This window comes from Agelaius tricolor, unplaced genomic scaffold (genome assembly GCF_023055355.1).
Source record: "Agelaius tricolor isolate 1412-34295 unplaced genomic scaffold, bAgeTri1.0.p SCAF_37, whole genome shotgun sequence".
Classification (NCBI taxonomy): Eukaryota; Metazoa; Chordata; class Aves; order Passeriformes; family Icteridae; genus Agelaius; species Agelaius tricolor.
The window spans coordinates 3,620,265-3,640,397 of record NW_027269297.1 but is presented as its reverse complement, the minus strand read 5'-3'; the positions used below and the strand labels follow the sequence as shown (position 1 = coordinate 3,640,397).

General features: G+C 50.5%; 1 protein-coding gene across 1 annotated transcript; it reads right to left on the bottom strand.

Moving 5' to 3' along the window:
• Positions 1 to 4,514: 4,514 nt before the first annotated feature.
• Positions 4,515 to 19,388, bottom strand: LOC139603219 (ectonucleoside triphosphate diphosphohydrolase 2-like). The gene is made up of 9 exons (XM_071453810.1): positions 19,260 to 19,388; positions 17,140 to 17,257; positions 15,485 to 15,635; positions 14,594 to 14,753; positions 12,413 to 12,640; positions 10,124 to 10,387; positions 8,582 to 8,677; positions 7,444 to 7,575; positions 4,515 to 6,223 (listed from the first exon to the last, which is right to left on the bottom strand). The coding sequence occupies exons 1-9, from the start codon at positions 19,371 to 19,373 to the stop codon at positions 5,996 to 5,998; spliced, it is 1,491 nt and encodes a 496-aa protein (XP_071309911.1). The 5' UTR covers positions 19,374 to 19,388; the 3' UTR covers positions 4,515 to 5,995.
• Between the last annotated feature and the right edge of the window lie 745 nt (positions 19,389 to 20,133).

Sequence of the window (20,133 nt, the reverse complement as noted above, 5' to 3'; positions counted from 1 at the left end):
CCTGCACATCCACAGGAAAGGACAATTCTATCTTAAATATTTTTCCATTTTTAAATTAAATTAAAATACCAGTACTTTTCTCTGAGAAGGAGCACAGTGAGGAATCTCCATGGAGAGCTGCTGGAGCTGCTGACCATGTCAGCCCTGGTATTTCTAAGGCTGTGGCAGGCCAGCATTAATTAGTGTGTGCCAGGGGGTGAGCTGGCAAATGCCACAGCAGCTCTGTGCCAGAACCCTGGCTCACATGGAGCATTCCTCCAGGGTGAACCTCTGCATGGAATACTGAGTGTGAGGCAAATTCTGGGACAAAAAGCAACAAATTCCATGGTCCTGCTTGAGCCAAATGCTGAAGTGCATTTCTTGGTTTAGTGGAGAGGCTGCACTTGCCAGAGTAGGGAATGCTGGAAGGCAGCTGGGAGGGCAGAGAAAGGAGCAGCACTGAGGTGGGATGTTTGTGGCTCCCACGTTGTGTTTTCATTGCAGACATCTGTCTCGGCTGGTATTTGATTACTATGAAAGCTCTCCTCAAACTCTGCTGCAAGTGACAAGCAGGGAGGTGTAGGTTTCACCTCATTTAGGGGCAGATCCCATCTGTAAGTGCTGCATAAATTAATGCTGTAAGAGGGGTCCTAGAAAACAGCAGGGCAGTGTTACATGGCCAGAGACCCTGGGTATAGCCCAAAGAGACACACAGGGAAGTTAAAACAAGTTGGAAATCGCATTTCTCTTTTGCTGAATTAGGTATTAGAGTTTTTAAAAACTTTTTATTGCAATTGTTTTGGTTTTGTAACCACCTGTATTGCCTTTTGCTTGGAAACAGATTTTACTGTAAACACAACTGGTTTGGCCAGAGTGGGGAGGGACTTTCTTTTCTCTTTTGCATATTACCTTCCCCTTCTACTGAACAAGTGTTGTGTGTGTGTGTGTACAGAGCTGATCCCTCCCCTCAGCAGGCAGGCATGTCATCCTCTCTGGGTGCTTAACCAGTGAGATTGCAGCCTTGTCTGAAACAGGGTCTGAACTGAGCCTCCACCTGGGGCTGGCAGCAGCCCAGACAGGAATCACAGATTCTGTTTCTGTAGGTAAAAACCTGAAGCCCTGAGTTAAGGGAGGGACGCTGGAGGATGAGTGTGGGTGGGAGCTGCCTCCAGAACCAGAGGGTTTTTGGTGTTGGGGTTGTTCCAGGTTTGTGGTAACACTGAAGTGAGACGTGGGTATGTGCAGGTGTTTTCTTATTCTCGTCTGATTGTTACTTCTAAGGATAAACAGTCTTGTTTTCCAGAAGTTACTGCTCCTGTGCTATTGAAGTTATGGAGGTGAGAGGCTGCTTCCAGAGACCAGCGAGTGAGAGGTGCAGCTGTGGGATTTGTGCCTAAGGGAAATCAGAATACCTGAATGGGATCAAGCCACAGACCCAGCATCTTGTCTCTAATGCTCTGCAGCAGTTACCAAAGAGGAACAGGGCAAACAGATATGGATGTGGCAGATGGTTGGGGCAATTCTTTAGCCACAAGCAAGTAACTTTTTGTTTAATAGCCCCAATGGGTTATTATGAATTTATCCAACCACCTTTTGCAGCTATGTAAACTTATGGCATGAACAGCCTCCTGTCCTGATGAGTCCTGTGGTTTGACTATGATTGGTGTGGAAGAAGAGCTCCTTCCACTTGGTTTGATAATTTCCACTGAGTAACTCCATTCACAGGCCTGTGAGTCTGTCCCTTCAGAGCTTTCACTCCAGGACTGTTTAACATTTTCTGTCATAGTGTGAGACGAGGTAATGCTAAACCAGCTTTTACTTTGTGTAGTGTTCAGCATTAATTGGCCATTTACATCTCCTTCGTGTTTGAAACCTGTGAACTTTGAACATTGTTCCCATGAAGGCTCCACAGCTCTGCTGCTGCTCCCTGTCCAGTGATAAGCCTGATAGCTGTTGCCTTCTTCCACGTGGAGGATCTGTTTCCCCTGAGACTTTCCACCAAGAAGTGGTGACTAATTCGGTCATGAGGTGCACATATGGTGACACCCCTGCTGTGAACAAAAATAAGCTTTCCTTCACACAAAAGTTGATTTTGTCATTCCTCTGTCTCTCTCAAACCTCCTCTTCATTCTCAGGGCATTTCTCTTCCTGGTAGGGATTATTCTTTCTCCTTCTTGTTTCCAAAACAGCCTTCATCCATATTCCATGCTAGTGCTTGTCTCCCTGCACACAGGACTTCTTCCACTGCCATGACTTCTTAAATCCCTGGTCAGAGTGGCTTTCACATCCCACACAGAGAGTTCCCATACTGCAGTGGCTTTCCCCTGCATCCCCGAGGTGTTCCCTGAGAAGCCTCCTTGCTAAGTGATGTCATTTGTGGGAGAAGCTGCTGGCTGTGTCAGAGATTTCCTCAGGCTTTTAGGGGTGCTGTGCCAGCCTCCCTCTCGTGCCTGATCCCTGGCATTGCACACCACTGCTGCAGCAGTTCCTGCTCTGTGTCTGTGTGACCTGAACAGGGATCTGGCAGCATCCCACTGCAGGAGGGCTGGGAGTATCTCACATGGGGGGAACCTGGTCACCTCAGTGTGCACTGATGTCTGCACTCAGAAAACACCAAAACACTGGGACTTGCCTGGGTTTGATGGCATTGGGAGAGGACTTTTATATTAAGAAAGCTGTGGCAAAAATTGCAGGTTTTCTGATCCCAGTATTCCTTCAGGCCTGTTTTTCTTCAGTGTGTTCAGAATTAGCTCTTGAAGTAGGAGTGACAGTCCATGAGGTAGGATATAAACATCATATGGCTGCCTGCTTCTCTGGAGAGACACTCAGAGACAGGATCAGAGGCAGGGTAGAAGAACAACATGAAAATTTACTAAATCCAGCCATGAAAGGCATTCCTCTCATGTTCTGCTGGGTTTTCTCCTTAAGAGTTGTGGATTCCAAGGCCTCAGCTTGGGTCTCTCCTACCACAGGGAGCCTGGGTATGTCAGAATGGGAAGAAAGAAACAACTCAGGCCCTGTGGGTGCTGCAGAGGGGAACTGCAGGCAACAAACTATTTCCTTCAATATTCATGGGAATTGATTGGGACAACTCAGATGGGATGTACTGGTAAGAATCCATGGTGCTTTGGGATACCTAAATGAGAGTTAAGCCCTAATAGCCAGGGGCAGATCAGTCACCCTGTTGTGTATCTGAAGCTAAAATAGAGAAAGTGCTTTCTGGTGTCAATTTTTTTTTAATCTAATACTTTTATTTCCTTCTTATTGGTATTTGCTGACAGCAGCAGAACTGCAGTTGCCCATCAGCAGACTTTATTATCTGCCAGAAGATCTCTGCCATGGTTCAGCCTGAGTGAGAAGTGAGGGCCCTGTATATAAACATAAAGAATTTACAGACGGTTAGAAAATCCTCATTATTTATCATTTCCAAGGTTGAATTGTAACCAAAGGCCTGCAAGCATCTTTGTTTCAAAGTGAGTGAGTTCATCTAGAATCTCCTTTTAAGTAGATTTTGGCTGTCCAGGCAACCTGGAGATTTATTCTGCAAACTTATTGTGGGGCTGACATGAACAAGCTGCTCTATAGAGAGCAGGGAGGAAGGAATATATTACCCTTTCTTCTCATGGGTTCCCCATTTTATTATTTTATGCCTTTCTTTATTACCAAAACACCAGTTTAAAAATCCCAATCTATCTTATCATCTAGTAAAAACATCTATAAATGTTTATATCTGTCAGAAAAAGAAGTGGTTGTGGTTTTCTTCATGGCAGACAGTGTTCATTGTCAAGGTGGCTCAAGGGGCAGGGATTTAATTCAGTGGCATGTGCAAGGCAAAAGTGAAGTGTCAGGAGGCCACGCTGAGCTCATTGCCTAATTACTCACTTATTACCTGTGTGGAAGTCCCAAAGCTTCTAAACAAGAGCTTGGGGAAGGTCTGGCTGCCATCCTTTCCTCTTGGACCCTGTGATCTGTTCCAATTCAAGAAGGTGCCGTGGCTGACAGGCCAGAGCACCTGGAGTCCAGGAGTTCCTGGCATCTCACTGGCTTCTTTCCATTTCTGACAGTGCTGGGATTCTTCCTTGGCATGTTCCAAACGTGAGCCAGGAATCCCAGAGCTCACCCCTATGCTGTCAGGTCACTGGGGCAGAGCTCTGTTAAAGGATTGCATTTCCAGGTGCAGGATGAGTGAAGTCTCAGGAATTTCCCTGATATTGCTGACTCCATGATAACCTCTTTATTTTTTCTCTGCCACCTTGCCTGGATGCCTCCTACCTTCTTCAGATGGTTTGAGCAAAGAACACATCAAAAGGTGTAGGCATGTCTCTCATCAGCTAAATCCCAGCAGTCAGGTTATCTGAAATCTTTTTCTTTCACTGGAAAGTGCCTTCAGGGGTTCTCATTGTGTACCCCAAAAGTACACAGCAAAACAGCTCTCGAGAAGAGGCAGCAGCAGCACTCCCATCCTGCTCCCTGTTTCACTCTGTGTTCACAGTAACCCCCCTGCTTTGATCTCTTGCCAAGAATAACACAGACAGTCTATTAAAACATCTTTAATGACATGATACATTTAAAAATATCTAACGTGCAACTCAAAGAAATGAATATGAAGCTTAAGTCTGTTTCCACAGCCCTCTAAACTTGACTGGCAGGTTCCAAGCCTTCATTAATTGGCCTGAAAATGCATGAATACCCCAATATTATGGGGTGTGTGTGTCCTATATTATCAGTTGGGAGCACAAGGGACGAATAATCAGATTTGAAAGGATTTAGGTGCCATGGTAGCTTTAAAAATCCTGCAAGGCTCACCACTGCATCTGTGAGCATTTACATTTCTGTTTAAAGTGGTCTGAAAAGCCTTGGAGACACTTGTCCCCGAGGCTCTTAACAGTCTGTGTGTTTTAAGTCTCTGAAGCAGTTGAGAAGAGAGCTCTAAATGCCTTAGTCAAAGGACAGTGCTTGTGAATCGATCCCTTTTCCTCACAGTAACTCAGAATTTGTACAGCACCTCATCTTTCAGACGTGCAGAACAGAGCAGAGGAGCTGGAATGACTGCCAGGTCCCAGGGGAATGCTGATTATTAGATCATAAAGTAACTCTGGTCATGGTGAAATATGAAAGTGACAATTCAGAAAGCTTCTGTTCCTGAGTCTGCTCTGCTCTAAAGGGCAGTGTCAGCTGAGACACTTCCAGAGTCAGCAAGAGAAGCAGGTCAGTGCAAATGAACAAACAGGTGAGCCTCAGCCCAGCAGGAGCCCAGCTTTAGTAAATGTGAAATTAAATGTGTTCATTTGAGTCCTTATTAAAGAGTTTAAATTGGCAATTTTAACCCTGTGTGGCCATGACTCAGCTGAGAGACAAAAACTCAGCTTTGTGTCTGTGCCCTTTGTTTCTCCTTTGATCCTCTGCACATTTCGTAGAGGCCAAGACTAAGAAAGATTGGTTTTGAAGGATTCCTGGTCAGCAAGGAGTGTTCATTGGAAGGGACACATGGCCACCATCACTGACATGGAAGCACAGACAGATCAGACAGAACATACCTGCATTTTCCCTAGAACAGGGAAGCAGTTGGCTCTTATATTCTGACTCTGTTTTAATGCCCCTCCAGTCTTCACTAATAGCAATACTGCAGGTATCATCTCTTGAGAGGCAACAGAAGAGGACAGAGCACATTTTTCAGACACCACCTCTTCTGATTTGACAGGATTATACAGTATTGGCTTCACAACAGCTCAGGGCCTGCCTGCTCAGAGGCATCATTTCATGTCTGACATGAGTAATCCCAGCTGTAGCCCAAGGAAGAGCCATGCAGGCTGTTCTTGTTTGGAGAATGAGTAGTTTGCCATCCACCAGGAATCACAGACTTCCTGTGGAGCAGGCTCCATTGTCTCAAAGTACAGCAGTGCAAGTACCAGCAAGTTGCTGGGAGCCCTGCAGGAAACTCACTTACATCCTCCAGTGTGATTCTGTCTGGACCCTGTTAACTGTGCTCTGCCAAGTCCTGAGTCACAGAGAACCCTCAGTCATCGAAAACGCTGCTGTTCCTGTGGCTGGGGCTGCTCTCCTTGGCCATCACTTGGTACGAGATGCGCAGGAAGGAGCCCACGAGCAGCACCACGAAGAGGACCAGGAGCAAGGACCAGACCCCCGGCTCGATGCCCTTGAGGGAGCTGGGGCTGTCCTGGGGGATGCTGCTGGTCAGACTCAGCAGGTAGCCAAGAGTCCAGCCAGATGATCTGTCACCCATCTATTGAAATAAAAAGGAGAGGTCAGAAGAGAAGGAGCATGGCCTGGACCCCAGCTGTGGTTGTGTGCATGGGCCCAAGGCTTTGGATGTATTATCTGAGACTGATGCAAGGATTTGGCTTGCAGAGAGGAGCTCTCCCACTCTGAGTGCCCTGAGAACACCAACAGGCCTTAATGGTACTTCCACCCACACCTCTGCCCGTGGGCATGGGCACTCCATGTCACTCTGGCCTGGGCAGCCCCCTCTCTCCTGAGCTCTGCTGCAGGGAGGGCTGTTCTCTGTTCTCTGATGGGTTGTTCTAGTGGATCTCAAGTCTGCATTGTGGATAGTTGTCTCTCTGGCCCTGGTTGAACCTCAGACCTATGGTTTAGGTTGCTTGTTTCTGTCTTTCCAGGCTGGGCTCCCTGGGGATCCTGGACCTACCTCATTACCTTGCCTTTTCTGATGGTCACTACTTGGCCCTGCTCAGTGGGACCATGGCTGTGATTGTCAGTTCTGAAGAGGTCTAGGAACAGGCTTTCTTTTCTTTTGTGAAGGGGATGACCTGAATCTAATTCCCCTGTCCTTAGGGCCTCCAGATCCTGGGGCAATTTCAGATCTTATTACAGATTAGGTTAGATTATTAGATATTAGGAAGAAATTCTTCTCTGGGAGGGTGATGAGTGCCCAGAGAAGCTGTGGCTGCCCCTGGATCTCTGGAAGTGCCCAAGGCCAGGTTGGATGGGGATTGGAGATAGTGGAAGGTGTCCCTGCCCATGGCAGAGGTGGAATGAGAGGAGCTTTAAGTTTCCTTCCAATCCAAAAGCAGTCTAGGATTCTATGATGATAAGGTATTTATCAACCCTCATGAGTATGAAGATGGTTGCAGAAAGGTAGGGAAGCACCTTTTGGCTCAGGAAATGTTACCAGCAGCTTGTCCTTAGCATTAAGTGGAGGTCAAGCTGTACTTCCTTCCCTGTCAACACAGATTTCTAAAGATAGTGCTGATCCACAGAAGATTTTTGAATTTTTTTTTTAAACCCACGTGTTTTTCAGAGAGGACAAGTCTAATCCCTGGCTCTTTGACACTGGTTTTCTTGTTTATCACAGCTGTGAATCCATTTTACAAAAGTGTCCTGCTGGAGAAGCCCAGCTGGTTAGGGCCTGTCCGTGTGGGAGCAGGCTGGCTGTGCTGGGAGCAGCCTCCTGCTCACTGGGAGCACTGTGCTCTAGGGACTGACCTTCTGGAATGCAGTCCAGGCAGGCTGGTCAAAGTCAAGTGTGTATCCTCTTGTACTGAGATGGAAGATGAAGGCAGACACAGTGCAGTAATCAACAAGTGTATCCAGGCTTGCTTGGGACTCCCTAATCAGCTGGTGCCATTTCCAGAACAACAACAACAAAAAAAAGAAGATGGGGGAGAAAAAGAAGAGAAGTAAATAAGAGCTGAATTTCAGGCCTGCTACAGCCTCTCCTTTCCTATTGTGAAACTGGCTGTGGGACTGGAGGAGGGGTTTGTGTCCTGTGCAGACTGAAGCCACGTTTCCTGCACTCCCTGGGCTGTGGGCAGAAATCCATGTCATCTGTTACTGTGTTCCCATCTGACTAAGGCAGATCCAAGAGCAGCAGGACTGACAGCCAGGTTGCCTTGCTGGTGACTTGCTTGGTAGGATTGATTCCCTGCTCTCTAATTAGGTTGAGCTGATGCTGCAGCCTTTCTCCCAGCTGGAACATTGGGATCTTTCTCCTCCTTCCAGAAGAGAATGCTTTAGGGGACTGCTTATGGCTCATTAACAAACCTGAGAAATTGCCCCATTTGAATGTTACTGGGGATGCTCCATCAGTGGAAATGCAAATGAGGGTGACCTCATAACCACCAACTCAGGGAAAGAAGTGACAAACTCCCTCTGGCTTGGGCTCCACGGGCCCAGGTGAAATGGGAGCAACCCTGGAGTCTGAGTGGACGTGTCCCTTGCACTTAAGGACAGAAGGATAACAGAAAGACCAAGGTGATGTGCAGGAGTGAGTAGACAACCTTTCTGTTTACTCCTTAAAATACTGTAAAAGGTATTTGTGGACTTTTCATTGAATTAGGTCTAGGTGTTACCAGCAGCAGCTGGGATTTGAGAGGAAGGAAAATAAGTGGAGCTTGTTTCTTCAAAGTAAAAAAAAAAACCAAACCAACCAACCAAACAAACAAAAAAACAAACCCAAAGAAAAGCCCCACAAAAAACCAAAATCCACAAAATCCAGACAAATCCAAAATTTTCCCTGAGGGAGCTGGTAAGTTACAGCTCTCAGTCTGAGCCCTGAGGGCTTTTGCAGCAAATTGTTCCTTGCTTCCCTCCCTCCCTGCACACAGAGTTACTCCACAGTTACCTCTTTGACAGACATCCCACACAGCCTCTGGACAGCCTGGCCCAAGTCAGGAGAAGGTGCAGTTCCTCTCATGAAGTCCATGGCCTCAGAAACCACCTACAACAGCAGAAATAATCAATCAGGTGGGACTGTGCCCTGTGTCCTTGCCCTGCACACCAGAAATTGCCCCTAGGCAAGTGAGGGGCAGTGGCTGAGCATTGCCAGGGTGCCCTTGGTGTGCAGGGTTGGTTCCAGTGCCCTGGAAGGGCTCAAGGGACATGAACACAGCTGTTGTGTGTGGAGATGGAAACAGATCTGTTCCCAGCATGCATCCTGCAGCCTTCCTGGCCCTGCCTGGATAAGTAGACTGGTCATAGAATCAAAAACTCATATTGGTTGCAGAAGATGTCTAAAATCAAGTTCAGCTATTAACCCAGAACTGCCAAGCCCACCACTAAACAATGTCCCCAAGTGCCGCATCCTACACAGCTTTTAAATCCCACCAGGGATGGTGATTCCACCACTGCCCTGGGCAGCCCATGCCAGGGCTTGACAACCCTTGGGTGAAGAAATTTTCCCTAATATCCAGTCTAAACCTCTTCTAGCACAGCTTGAGGCCATTCTCTCTCCTGTCCCTGTTCCCTGGGAGCAGAGCCCGGCCCCCCCTGGCTGTCCCCTCCTGTCAGGAGCTGTGCAGAGCCACAAGGGCCCCCTGAGCCTCCTTTGCTCCAGGCTCAGCCCCTGCCCAGCTCCCTCAGCCTCTCCTGGGGCTCCAGCCCCTTCCCCAGCTCCCTTCCCTTCCCTGGACATGCTCCAGCCCCTCAGTGTCCTTCTTGCCCAAAACTGAGCACAATATTCATGGTGTAACCTCACCAGTGCTGAGGAGTAGGAGATGATCCCAATGCTCCTCAGCACCATGTCCATGGGAGACTCAGGAGCAGGGAGCTGGGGAAATTTCCATAGTTAGCCTCCCTGGAAATGCCCTCAGCTTGTCCTAGGATCTTGAGCTACTCCTGGCTAAACAATCCAATGACTTTGGCCACTAAGCCCAGGTTCTCAGGCAGAAAGGTGCTTGTGGGGCAGCATGACCAGAAGTTGGTAAGAGAGGGGCAGAGGATCTCCAGCTTTACCACAGGCCTGGTGTGGGAAGAGCTGCTCAGCACACAGCTCCTGACTGTCCCATCCCTGCTGGCTCCTGCTCAGCACACAGCTCCTGACTGTCCCATCCCTGCTGGCTCCTGCTCAGCACACAGCTCCTGACTGTCCCATCCCTGCTGGCTCCTGCTCAGCACTCAACTCCTGACTGTCCCATCCCTGCTGGCTCCATGGAGCCCTAGAGCTGGTCTCAGCAGCAACATTGAGGAGACATAGATGAAAAAAGCTCCCCCACAGTCCCTGTGGGAAGCCAGTGGTCCATGTTTGAACAGCTGTGTGGCAGTGAGGGGGAGAGGGAGGAGTGTCATGGTCTGGATGCATTCCCACTGTATTGATTAATGGTCAAACTGGTCCCATTTCATGGGTTCCTCATGCCAGTTGCTTACCCCAGTGTAAATGAGAACTCACCAGAAGCCTGGTCTGAAGGGGCTTGAGACCACTGCTGAAGAAGCTGCAGGAGGAGGAGGAAGAGTTGAGCAGGTTTTGCACGAGGTTCATGCAGGCTGTAGGATTGCTGGAGCCTGTGATGTTGAAGACCTCCCTGGGGCCAGGGATGTCCCAGGTGTCATCACTGGCAGCACAAGGCCCAGCATGCACCGATTGCCACTGCACCTCCTGGGAGTAGCTGAGGGGCCAGCAGGGATTGGACACGGTTTTAGCACTTCTCTGATCCTGGAGGCAGAGTAAAACAAGGAGCAAGAGAGGACATTGGCATCCCAGGGCTTCACACAGGAAGACAAAATGTAACAAGGTTAGGAACAGCTTTCCCTAAACACCCAGTGCTGAGATTGAGCAGGGAGGCTGTGAAAGCTTTGCCAAATTTTATGGCAAATCTTGAGTCAACCACGAAGCCCAGCCAGGTCCCAGCTGAGCTCAGGGTCAGTGCAGTGACTGGACCTGCTGAGAGGTGATGAGTCCCAGCCCTACCACCCTCCCTTTGAGCACAAATACAATCTCATGCATCCTGTGCTCTTTCTAGTTGCAAGAGGAAGGCTGTTCTGATCTGCCTTCCACATGGTTCAGGCCCACAAGAATCAGTGGTTCTTATCTCTAGCATGGTTCAACCCTGCAAGAATCAGTGGTTTTTATCTCTAGCATGGTTCAACCCTGCAAGAATCAGTGGTTCTTATCTCTAGCAATTTACCACTATAACTGTGGTGAAATTGGTGTCCAATGTGTGATGGATAAATAAAGACAAGTGGGGTTTATAGGGAAGAAAGTGAAGGGGCAGGGAGCAGTTATTTCCTGAAAAAAATAATTTTGATGAGGACTACAGTGATTCTTGAGTTTGTACCATCCTATACTACTCTTTTACTCCCCCCCATTCCCCAAGTGAAATAAAGTTTGGAAGCACCAAAACACTGGCATGTTTTCAAAATGAAATATTGCTCTTTTAAAGATGCTTCAGCGTTAAAGTCAGCAAAGGAACTATCCCAAATGGAAGGTCCCAGTTGGTTCCTGGGTGCTCCCATTCTAGGATGGAGGAGCAGTTCCTGGGAGCCAAGGCAAGCCTTGCCTCTCCTCACCCTGAAGGTGATGTTGACACCTCTGAAGAGCAATTTTTGCTTGTGTGTGTTAAGTAGGAGCCAAACAGAACCTGTAAGTAGGAAACCCTTGAATTGGTGCCTGTGTGTCTGCTTTACAAATGCACTGGGTTTTTCTAATGTATGGAAACAGCCTCTACTAAAGAGGGACTGACTTTCCAGTGATCGACACTTGGCTCATTTCCACACCTCGTGCAGCTGCCATTTGGTGGCGTTGTGCCCCTGAGCAGGCACTGGATGAGCAGAGAGAGCAGACACTCACACTCACACTCACCCTCACCCTCCCACTCCCCCTCACCTGGATGAGCAGAGAGAGCAGACACTCACACTCACACTCAGCTGGATGAGCAGAGAGAGCAGACACACTCACACTCACCTGGATGAGCAGAGAGAGCAGACACTCACACTCACACTCACCTGGATGAGCAGAGAGAGCAGACACTCACACTCACACTCACCTGGATGAACAGAGAGAGCAGACACTCACACTCACACTGACACTCAGCTGGATGAGCACAGAGAGCAGACACTCACACTCACACTCAGCTGGATGAGCACAGAGAGCAGACACTCACACTCACACTCCCACTCCCCCTGACCTGCAGGAGCACAGACAGCAGACACTCCCCCTCACACTCACACTCCCCCTCACCCTCACCTGCAGGAGCACAGAGAGCAGACACTCCCCCTCACACTCCCACTCCCACTCCCCCTCACCTGGAGGAGCACAGAGAGCAGACACTCCCACTCACACTCACCCTCCCACTCCCCCTCACACTCACCTGCAGGAGCACAGAGAGCAGACACTCACACTCACACTCCCCCTCACCTGCAGGAGCACAGAGAGCAGACACTCACACTCACACTCCCCCTCACCTGCAGGAGCACAGAGAGCAGACACTCACCCTCACCCTCACTCTCCCCCTCACCTGCAGGAGCACAGACAGCAGACACTCCCCCTTACCCTTACCCTCACCCTCACCTGCAGGAGCACAGACAGCAGACACTCCCCCTTACCCTTACCCTCACCCTCACCTGCAGGAGCACAGACAGCAGACACTCCCCCTTACCCTTACCCTCACCCTCACCTGCAGGAGCACAGACAGCAGACACTCACACTACCACTCCCCCTCACCCTCCCCCTCACCCTCACCTGCAGGAGCACAGACACCAGGCTGCTGCGGAGCTGCTCCGTGCCGTGGCAGGGGCAGTGCCGGGTGTGCACCCTGCGTGTCTGCCCGTAGAGCTGCAGCCTCACTCCCTCCTCTGGCGCCTGCTGCTGCTCTTCCAGCTCAGAAGTGAGCAGTGCTGAGGTTCTTCCCACGGCCAGGACGGCTGCCATGCCCTTCCTAGAGGGCACCAGCTGCCCTTGCCAGTTGTACTGACCCAAAAAGAACAAGAGAGATCAATCCTTGAGCCTTCTGCATCTCGGTCACAGCCAAGTGGCACCATTAGTGCACAGGGAGGGAAAGCAGCTCCATGGTGCCCACAGCCCAACCCTTTTTTGCCCACAGGACATAAGGATGCTGAAGCAGTGGCTTTGGAGGGAACAGTGCCAGTGTACAGGCACTGCCACCTGCACAGAGCCTTCCCCCAGCCTGTGGGGGCAAACAGGGCTGCCCAGGCTGGATGGCTGCACTGGCAGTGGTCCCAGCAGGCAGGAGAAGGGGACAGTGCAGAGGGTGCTGGGGAGTGGCAGGGACATTTCCAAGAGGGCAGATATGGGTTTCAAGTGCTGCCTTGGTACTAAAGTGACCCTTCTGTCAGAGGAACCGTGTGGCATCATCTCCTGGAGTCCTGCAGAACTGACTTTGGCAATGCTGACGTTTGCAGTGCAGGCAGGAGAGTTTACATGGGGCAAACACTCTGTGCCTGGCTGGAGGAGGCTGCCAACAGGTCTGACAATCCCCTAACCAGTGAGTGCTTGCTGCTGGTTATCAGAATTACTTTTCACATCCCTGATGAGGAATAACTCAGTCTAACCCACTTTCTCTTGCCCTCTGAGTTATTTTTGAGATCCTTTGGCTTGAGAAGTGATGGGTGAAACAAGGAAACTGAAATTATTTTCTTTTTGTTTAGCAATTGCCTTCTAAATACAGAGCAGGCCTCCCTGGTGTCTCACTGAGAGAGGCTTTTGCTTTGGCAGCAACAGAATCTGCTTCTCTGCCATTCACAAGACTCCCCATGGGCCAGCTGGACTCCAGTGGGAATCCCACAGCACTCCTCAAACACCAGCAACTCCTGTTTGACAGAGGCACTGAGCTACAGCTGCACTGGAGCTCCTGGAGATGCCCCATGGCCAGGCTGTGTAAGGTCACCCACATGAGCATCCTGGATGTGCTGGCCAGGGAGCCCCATGTCTGCTAGGGAACTATCATGGATAGTTCATGGAAGGATGCATGGATAGGTCATGGAAGGATGCATGGATAGTTCATGGAAGGATGTGTCCTATGCATGGATAGGTCATGGAAGGATGTGTCCTATGCATGGATAGTTCATGGAAGGATGCATGGATAGGTCATGGAAGGATGCATGGATAGTTCATGGGAGGATGCATGGATAGTTCATGGAAGGATGTGTCCTATGCATGGATAGTTCATGGAAGGATGCATGGATAGTTCATGGAAGGATGTGTCCTATGCATGGATAGGTCATGGAAGGATGCATGGACAGTTCATGGAAGGATGCATGGATAGTTCATGGAAGGATGTGTCCTATGCATGGATAGGTCATGGAAGGATGCATGGATAGGTCATGGAAGGATGCATGGATAGTTAATGGAAGGATGCATGGATAGGTCATGGTAGGATGTGTCCTATGCATGGATAGGTCATGGAAGGATGTGTCCTATGCATGGATAGTTCATGGGAGGATGCATGGATAGGTCATGGAAGGATGTGTCCTATGCATGGATAGTTCATGGAAGGCCAGAGCAGATTTGGTTCTTCAGCCTAGTAATGGCCATGGAACCACAGAATGGTTTGGGTTGGGAGGAATATTAAAGCTCACCTCATTCCAACCCCCTGCCATGGGCAGGGACACCTTCTACTGTCCCAGGCTGCTCCAAGCTCTGTCCAACCTGGCCTTGGGGACTGCCAGGGGTGGGGGGATCCAGGGGCAGCCCCAGCTGCTCTGGGCACCCTGTGCCAGGGCCTCACCTCCTCACCTCAACCAGCTGGTGCTGGATCTAAGCTGCCTCCTCTGAAAGGCAGTGGAAGTTGTGCTGAAGCATTGTTTTAAGTACAGGGGTTTACCCATCCCACCACTTGTGTCTGTCTCTTAACAGGAGCTGCTCAGCCCAGCTCTGTGTGCCCCAGGGAGAATCATCCTTTACCTTGAAGAAGTTCTCCAGGACGTAGTTAACAGCAACCCAATTGAATGCTTCTTCCTCTGGGCTGGACAGGATCTGTGCCCCTTGAAAGCTGAAGGGGGATGACTTCAGGGTGTCAGTCAGAGCTGCAAGGAGACTGGCAGAGAGGATGGGATGGGTGAGGCTAAACACAAAAGAAAAAGAAGGCACATTTGATGTTACAGGACCCTGCCAGGAGCTGCCTGCAGTGGGGGCACACTGCAGGGCTTCTGTTGTGCTCCCTGCTTTGGGAGTAGCCCAGAGACACAGTGACAATCCCACTCCTGCTGCTGCTTCCCTCTCCCCTCACATGGCACTGGGGGCAAGAACAGCAGAGGGCTGGTTTGAACAATTGTGCCACTGTTTAAGAATTTAGGACCTCAGTACCCTCTGTCACTGAGGAAATCCTCTGGCCCTATCCCACTGGCCTGCTCCCCTCCAGACCTCACTTTTCCCCAGTGTCTAAAAGGAGATAAAGGTCCCAGTAATGTGGTGACTGACAAGAGGGTCCACAAGAGCGTGTGGGATAAGGGGAACCTTCTCACCACCATTTCCAATGTGCTTGACAAGAAGCCCTTGGGCTGTCACACAAACTGAAACCACTTGAGCTTCCACACTGATGGGTGTTTTCCCAAGTACTAATTGTGAAAGTGTCATTGTGAAGGAGACACTGCCAGCCTGGCAGCAGTTGCAGGACTGTCATCTTCATGGCTGCCTGGGGCAGCACATGGAGACACAGCCATGCCATGCTCCTCTCCTCAGGGCCTGGGGAAGCTTTACCTGGCTAGCACATTAGGGGTGGCTCACCCTGCCTGTTACAGAATGATCCCCTGATGTGTGCTGGTCTCTGGGTGTGGGTTTGCAACATTCACTCACTTTAGCTGCCTCATGCTGGCAGTGGCTCCCAGGTACAGGGGGGTTTGGCTGTGCTGCTCTGCTGGGATCTCGTTCTGGGCCCAGTTCAAACATGGCTCCAAGCTCTTCCCAGCTTTCTGAGGAGAATCTGAGTAGCTGGAGACTCCTGGACCTGAGGACCATGGAACAGAATGGAATTTCAAGGGAAGTTATGGGAGAACTGTGAGAGCTGTTACCCCAAAGATTGCTATCCTAGGACACGGTTAAGACAGAATCTGTCACAGGTGGAATGAAGGAGGTCTTCCAGGTATCCATCCTGCTAAAATATGGAACTGGGACCAAAATGTGCATAGAAATCCCAAATTACACTAAGACTACTGTAGCTCTGCAGCTGAGACATCTATACCAGCCACATGACTGCTGCAACAGCTGAGGCTGTCTCAGCCCACAGAGGAAGAAGTGTGGCTTTAGTTGCTATAGAAATAAGCAAAGGACACAGAGGGTGATGTGTCACCTCTGTCCTCCAGCCACTGAGCCCCTGCTGGCAAGCAAGACACCCCTGCCCTGGAGGAAGCCAGTGCTCTGCAGAGGGAAGCTGTGTGCCAGCCTTGACTCATTTTTCCAGCAAGTCATGGGGTCTTAAATGGTGGTTTTGAACTACTACCCAGGAAGAGTCTCCCTTCCCCACCCTCCTGATTCCCTCAGCAGGTGCTTTGCTCTCTGTGGCTGTGCTGCCATGCAGGCAGGGCCACTCACACCTGGGCTCCAGCCCTGCCTGGGCCTCTTGTGCTGCTGCTGGCAGCAAACTGCCTCACAGAGCTGCTGCTTAACTCAGCCACTGAATGAGGAACATGAACAAGGTTTCGGAGCCCTTCTTGCATCTTCTGTGTGTGATTTGTGTTGTTTACAGCCTGCAAGGGCACAAACCCTGTTCCCTGCTTGCTGTGCAGCTGCCCTCCCACAGCACACTGCTGCTGAGGGCTCAGTCCTTCCCAGCATCCCACTACAACCAGGCTTCAACATCAAAGCAAGATTAGGAGATAGGGAAGGAAAACCCCATGCATTAATGCATGAAACCCTCTCAGCTGGCATTGGCAGGGCCAAACTGATTCAAATTTGTGAGGAAAACCCCCAAATTCTCTGAAATTGGACACCTAAAGGCAAGCTGAACTCATGCTTGTGCTGTCAAATGCCATATAGGGGATTGGAGTCTTTTCAATTTTCAAGCTCTGTTGTTCTGGAGCTACCCCACTCACTGCCCATGGCACAGTCAGGAGGAGGCAGAAGACACCAGGAGTCATCCTGCAGTCAGATTTGTCTCCATTGCTGTTCACTGCCTCTCCTGGGTGAGAAGCTCCAGCAGCCTTGGTCCTACCACTGATCCATGTGGACATCAGGACAAGCACATCCCCTCTGCATGCTTCCCTGCCTGCAGCAGCCCCAAAATCCTGACACTGCTACTGCCAAGTGCCTGATGTCCAGCTGTGTGTGGCTAAATCTGCCCAGTGGAGAAGAGCCATGCTGAAAAGAAGCAACTTGTGCTTCACCATTTCTGTGCACAGCTGGGTGGTGCAGGAGCCAAGGAATTTGTGGCACTGGTCCATGCACAGGTCTCTGTTTTTCCATCCATCCCATGGCAGTCTCACAGACCACTGAGCAGGAAATGGGCACCTTACCTTGCACAGGACAGGAACTGCATCCTCTGATCACCCCGGTCTCATTTGCCTTGGTGGTTGTCCACTGGTAGATGAAGAGGATGGTGTGGGATGGGCCAGCATCCAGAACAATGCCATACTGGAAAAACCCCAGAACATTCTACTGAAAACCACTACTGAATACATGCTGATTGATATTGTAGGGTTACCCAGCATATAGAGTATTCTGGGTGACCCCTGGGCTGCACTGCAGTGTTTGAGTTTGCTTGTTACATTCAAAGAGCAGCCAAAGCCAGAAGATGATGAGGATTTGCAGGGAACCATCTGCATTTCTGAATATATATGAGGAACAGCAGGAGTGGAGAAATGCCCAGAAATACATCAGCCCTACAGTTGCATGTGCTGGAGCTGCTCCTGAAACCAGGCAGAGGGCTGCTCCTGAGAGCTGAGCCACCTGGAGCTCAGGAAAAACAGGTCCTAAAGCAGTGGGAGATGGCACTGTACGAGTTCTCCACGGATTCTGGGACTCAAACTGCTGCTGATTGGTTTGCTCAGGCATTTGTGCAGGGATTGGAGGGCTGCATCTCACTTGTCCCAAGGAGCCCTGTGTCTCTTTGATGTCCCACTGCAGTGATGGTGTGACACAGGCTAGGTTTGCCCTGATGTGTGCAGAGCTGTGGGAGCTGCAGCAACCAGCACAGACACTGTACAGCACAGCAGCCCTCAGAGACAGAGATGATGTCTTGGCAGGAAGAGCAGCAGCAGTGGACGTGAGCAGCTCAGCCCCTTGTCCCCTGGCAGCTCTCTGTCTCTTTGTCCCCAGTGTTTGTCTGTTTGCTGCTGACCCAGCCTTGCTGCTCTCGGTATATGATGAGCAAGTGGAGGCCACTGGACTACCCTGCAGCACAGCTCTGGATGTCCCCACATCCAAAATAGCTCCAGAGCTAGCCTGGGGCTCCTCTGCTCCTATTACATGACCCCAGTTTGGGATATCTCCTACCCAGAGAGGAAGGAAACCCATGAGCTGCGTGGCAGTGTGTGGTCGAAGCTGGATCTCACACACAAATAGAGCTGTGACTGAGTGGGAGGAGAAACCTCCTGAGAGGTTGATGTTAATGCCACCAGAAGGGTTTCAGCACCAGACTGAGCTGGCTGCAGGCTCTCAATGAGGCTGGCTGCCTGCTGCCCTCCTGGAGCTCCCAGTTGCACCAGTCCAGGCACCCAGGGCAGGGGCTGGGGCTGGGCTGGAGCAGCAATGCGGAAGGGAAGGAGCTGGAGCTCCCTGCCCGAGCCTGCTGGCACCCTCCCACACCAGTGACAGCTCGGGTTTCTAGCAGGGACATGTTGGCTGCTGCAGAAGAGGAAGAAAGGAATGGCATTGGTGGAGAAATATGGATTTTTTTTTTCCTCCTTCAGAAAATTAGAGGCTGCTGCTGGGAGCGCAAGGGAGAAGGGGAGGGATCACCACATTTATGTCCAGCTCAACACCAGGAAAGGACAAAACAAGGAGCAATAAAGGGTTTTTAATCCAGACTTGTTTCTGAGAGGAACATGGAGGAGGGCTGCTATCTCTAAATACACAGGATAGCCTCCTTCTGTTGGGTTACACCATGGTGTGCCACTGAGCTCACCTCAGCAACGGGAGCATCAAGAGACAGAGCAGGTGGGCATTAACCCCCCCAGCCTGACCCAGCTGTGAGGAGCACACTGGCTCTTTGATTGAAATCAAGATAGGACCAAAGAGAAGAAGGCATGAAAGACAATTTGTTTTTAGGACAGAAGCAGCAGTTCAGGGGCACATTCCTACTGACTTTGGAGCGGGACCTAGCACTTCCCTGCACTGACACCACTGGTTCTTTGTTGCTCTGGCTCAGCTCCTGCCATGGGCTGCCTCCCCTCAGCCTGCCCTGAGCATCTCCACAGATCCATGGACCATATCCAGCCTGTATTCCCTGACCAATCAAAGTGGTGGGTTTGTTTCTGGTTTGAAAACCTACAGCATGTTAAAAGATGCCAACCTGTCCTGACAGTCTTGTCCCAGTTCCCTCCTCGGTTTGTAAGCAGCTCAATAATAAAATAATGTCAAAAGCAACAAATCAGCCCAGCTTAGCTGCCTGTCTCCTCCCTTGGAGAGCCCTTACCTTGGTCCTGAGAGGGGCCACAGGCACATCTTTGGTGGAGACACAGAGCAGCACGATGCCCGTCAGCCCCGCCACGATCACCAGCCAGGGGGGCAGCAGCTCTCGCCAGGACATGAAGAGCGCTCTCCTCTCCCCACAGAGGAAGCAGGGCACAGCAACCCGGCTCTTCTACACCCTTTAAAAAGAGCAGAAAGGCGTGGCCGGGGCCAGGCTCTGAGTTCAGCCCAGCCCCAAGCCACAGGGACCACAGGGAGCGTGGGCCTGGCTGTGATGTGTCAGGCTGCTCTGCTTTCCCTTCCATCCCTGCTGCCCAGACATAACAGGAGGGCTCCGTGCCCGTCCCAGGGCGAGCTGTGCAACGGCACCGCTGCAACCTCGAAACTGCCCCAGGCAGCGGGGCTGAGGTAAACACAAACGTGGGCTTAACTCAGCTGGGTAATGAGCAGAAAGCAGCCAAAACTCATCCCTTTGGTATTCCACGTCTGGCAGTGTGAGCTTACATATTAGAAGCGGGGAAACTGCTTGTCATTGGATTTACTTTATTCCTGAGGGATTGAGCCCCACTTCCTGACAGCCTCCCTGTGGAAAATAACCAAGGCTCGGGCTTCATGAAATACATGCCTGCTTTCTCCTGACAGTGCCACAAAGTCTCATCCCTGTAAATGGAAATTGTGAAGAAAACTCTGTGGCTGCTCACACTGAGGCATTTGGCTGATTGCTCATGTCCACAGACTGGTCATGGATCTGAAAATCAAACCAGGAATGGAAAAAGGCCACTTCTCTGTTTTTGGTGATGCTTCCTCTTTTCATTGCTGTATGCCCATGATGAGGGAAGCCTCAGACATCCCCAAGAACCCTGAGTTTTGCTGCATAG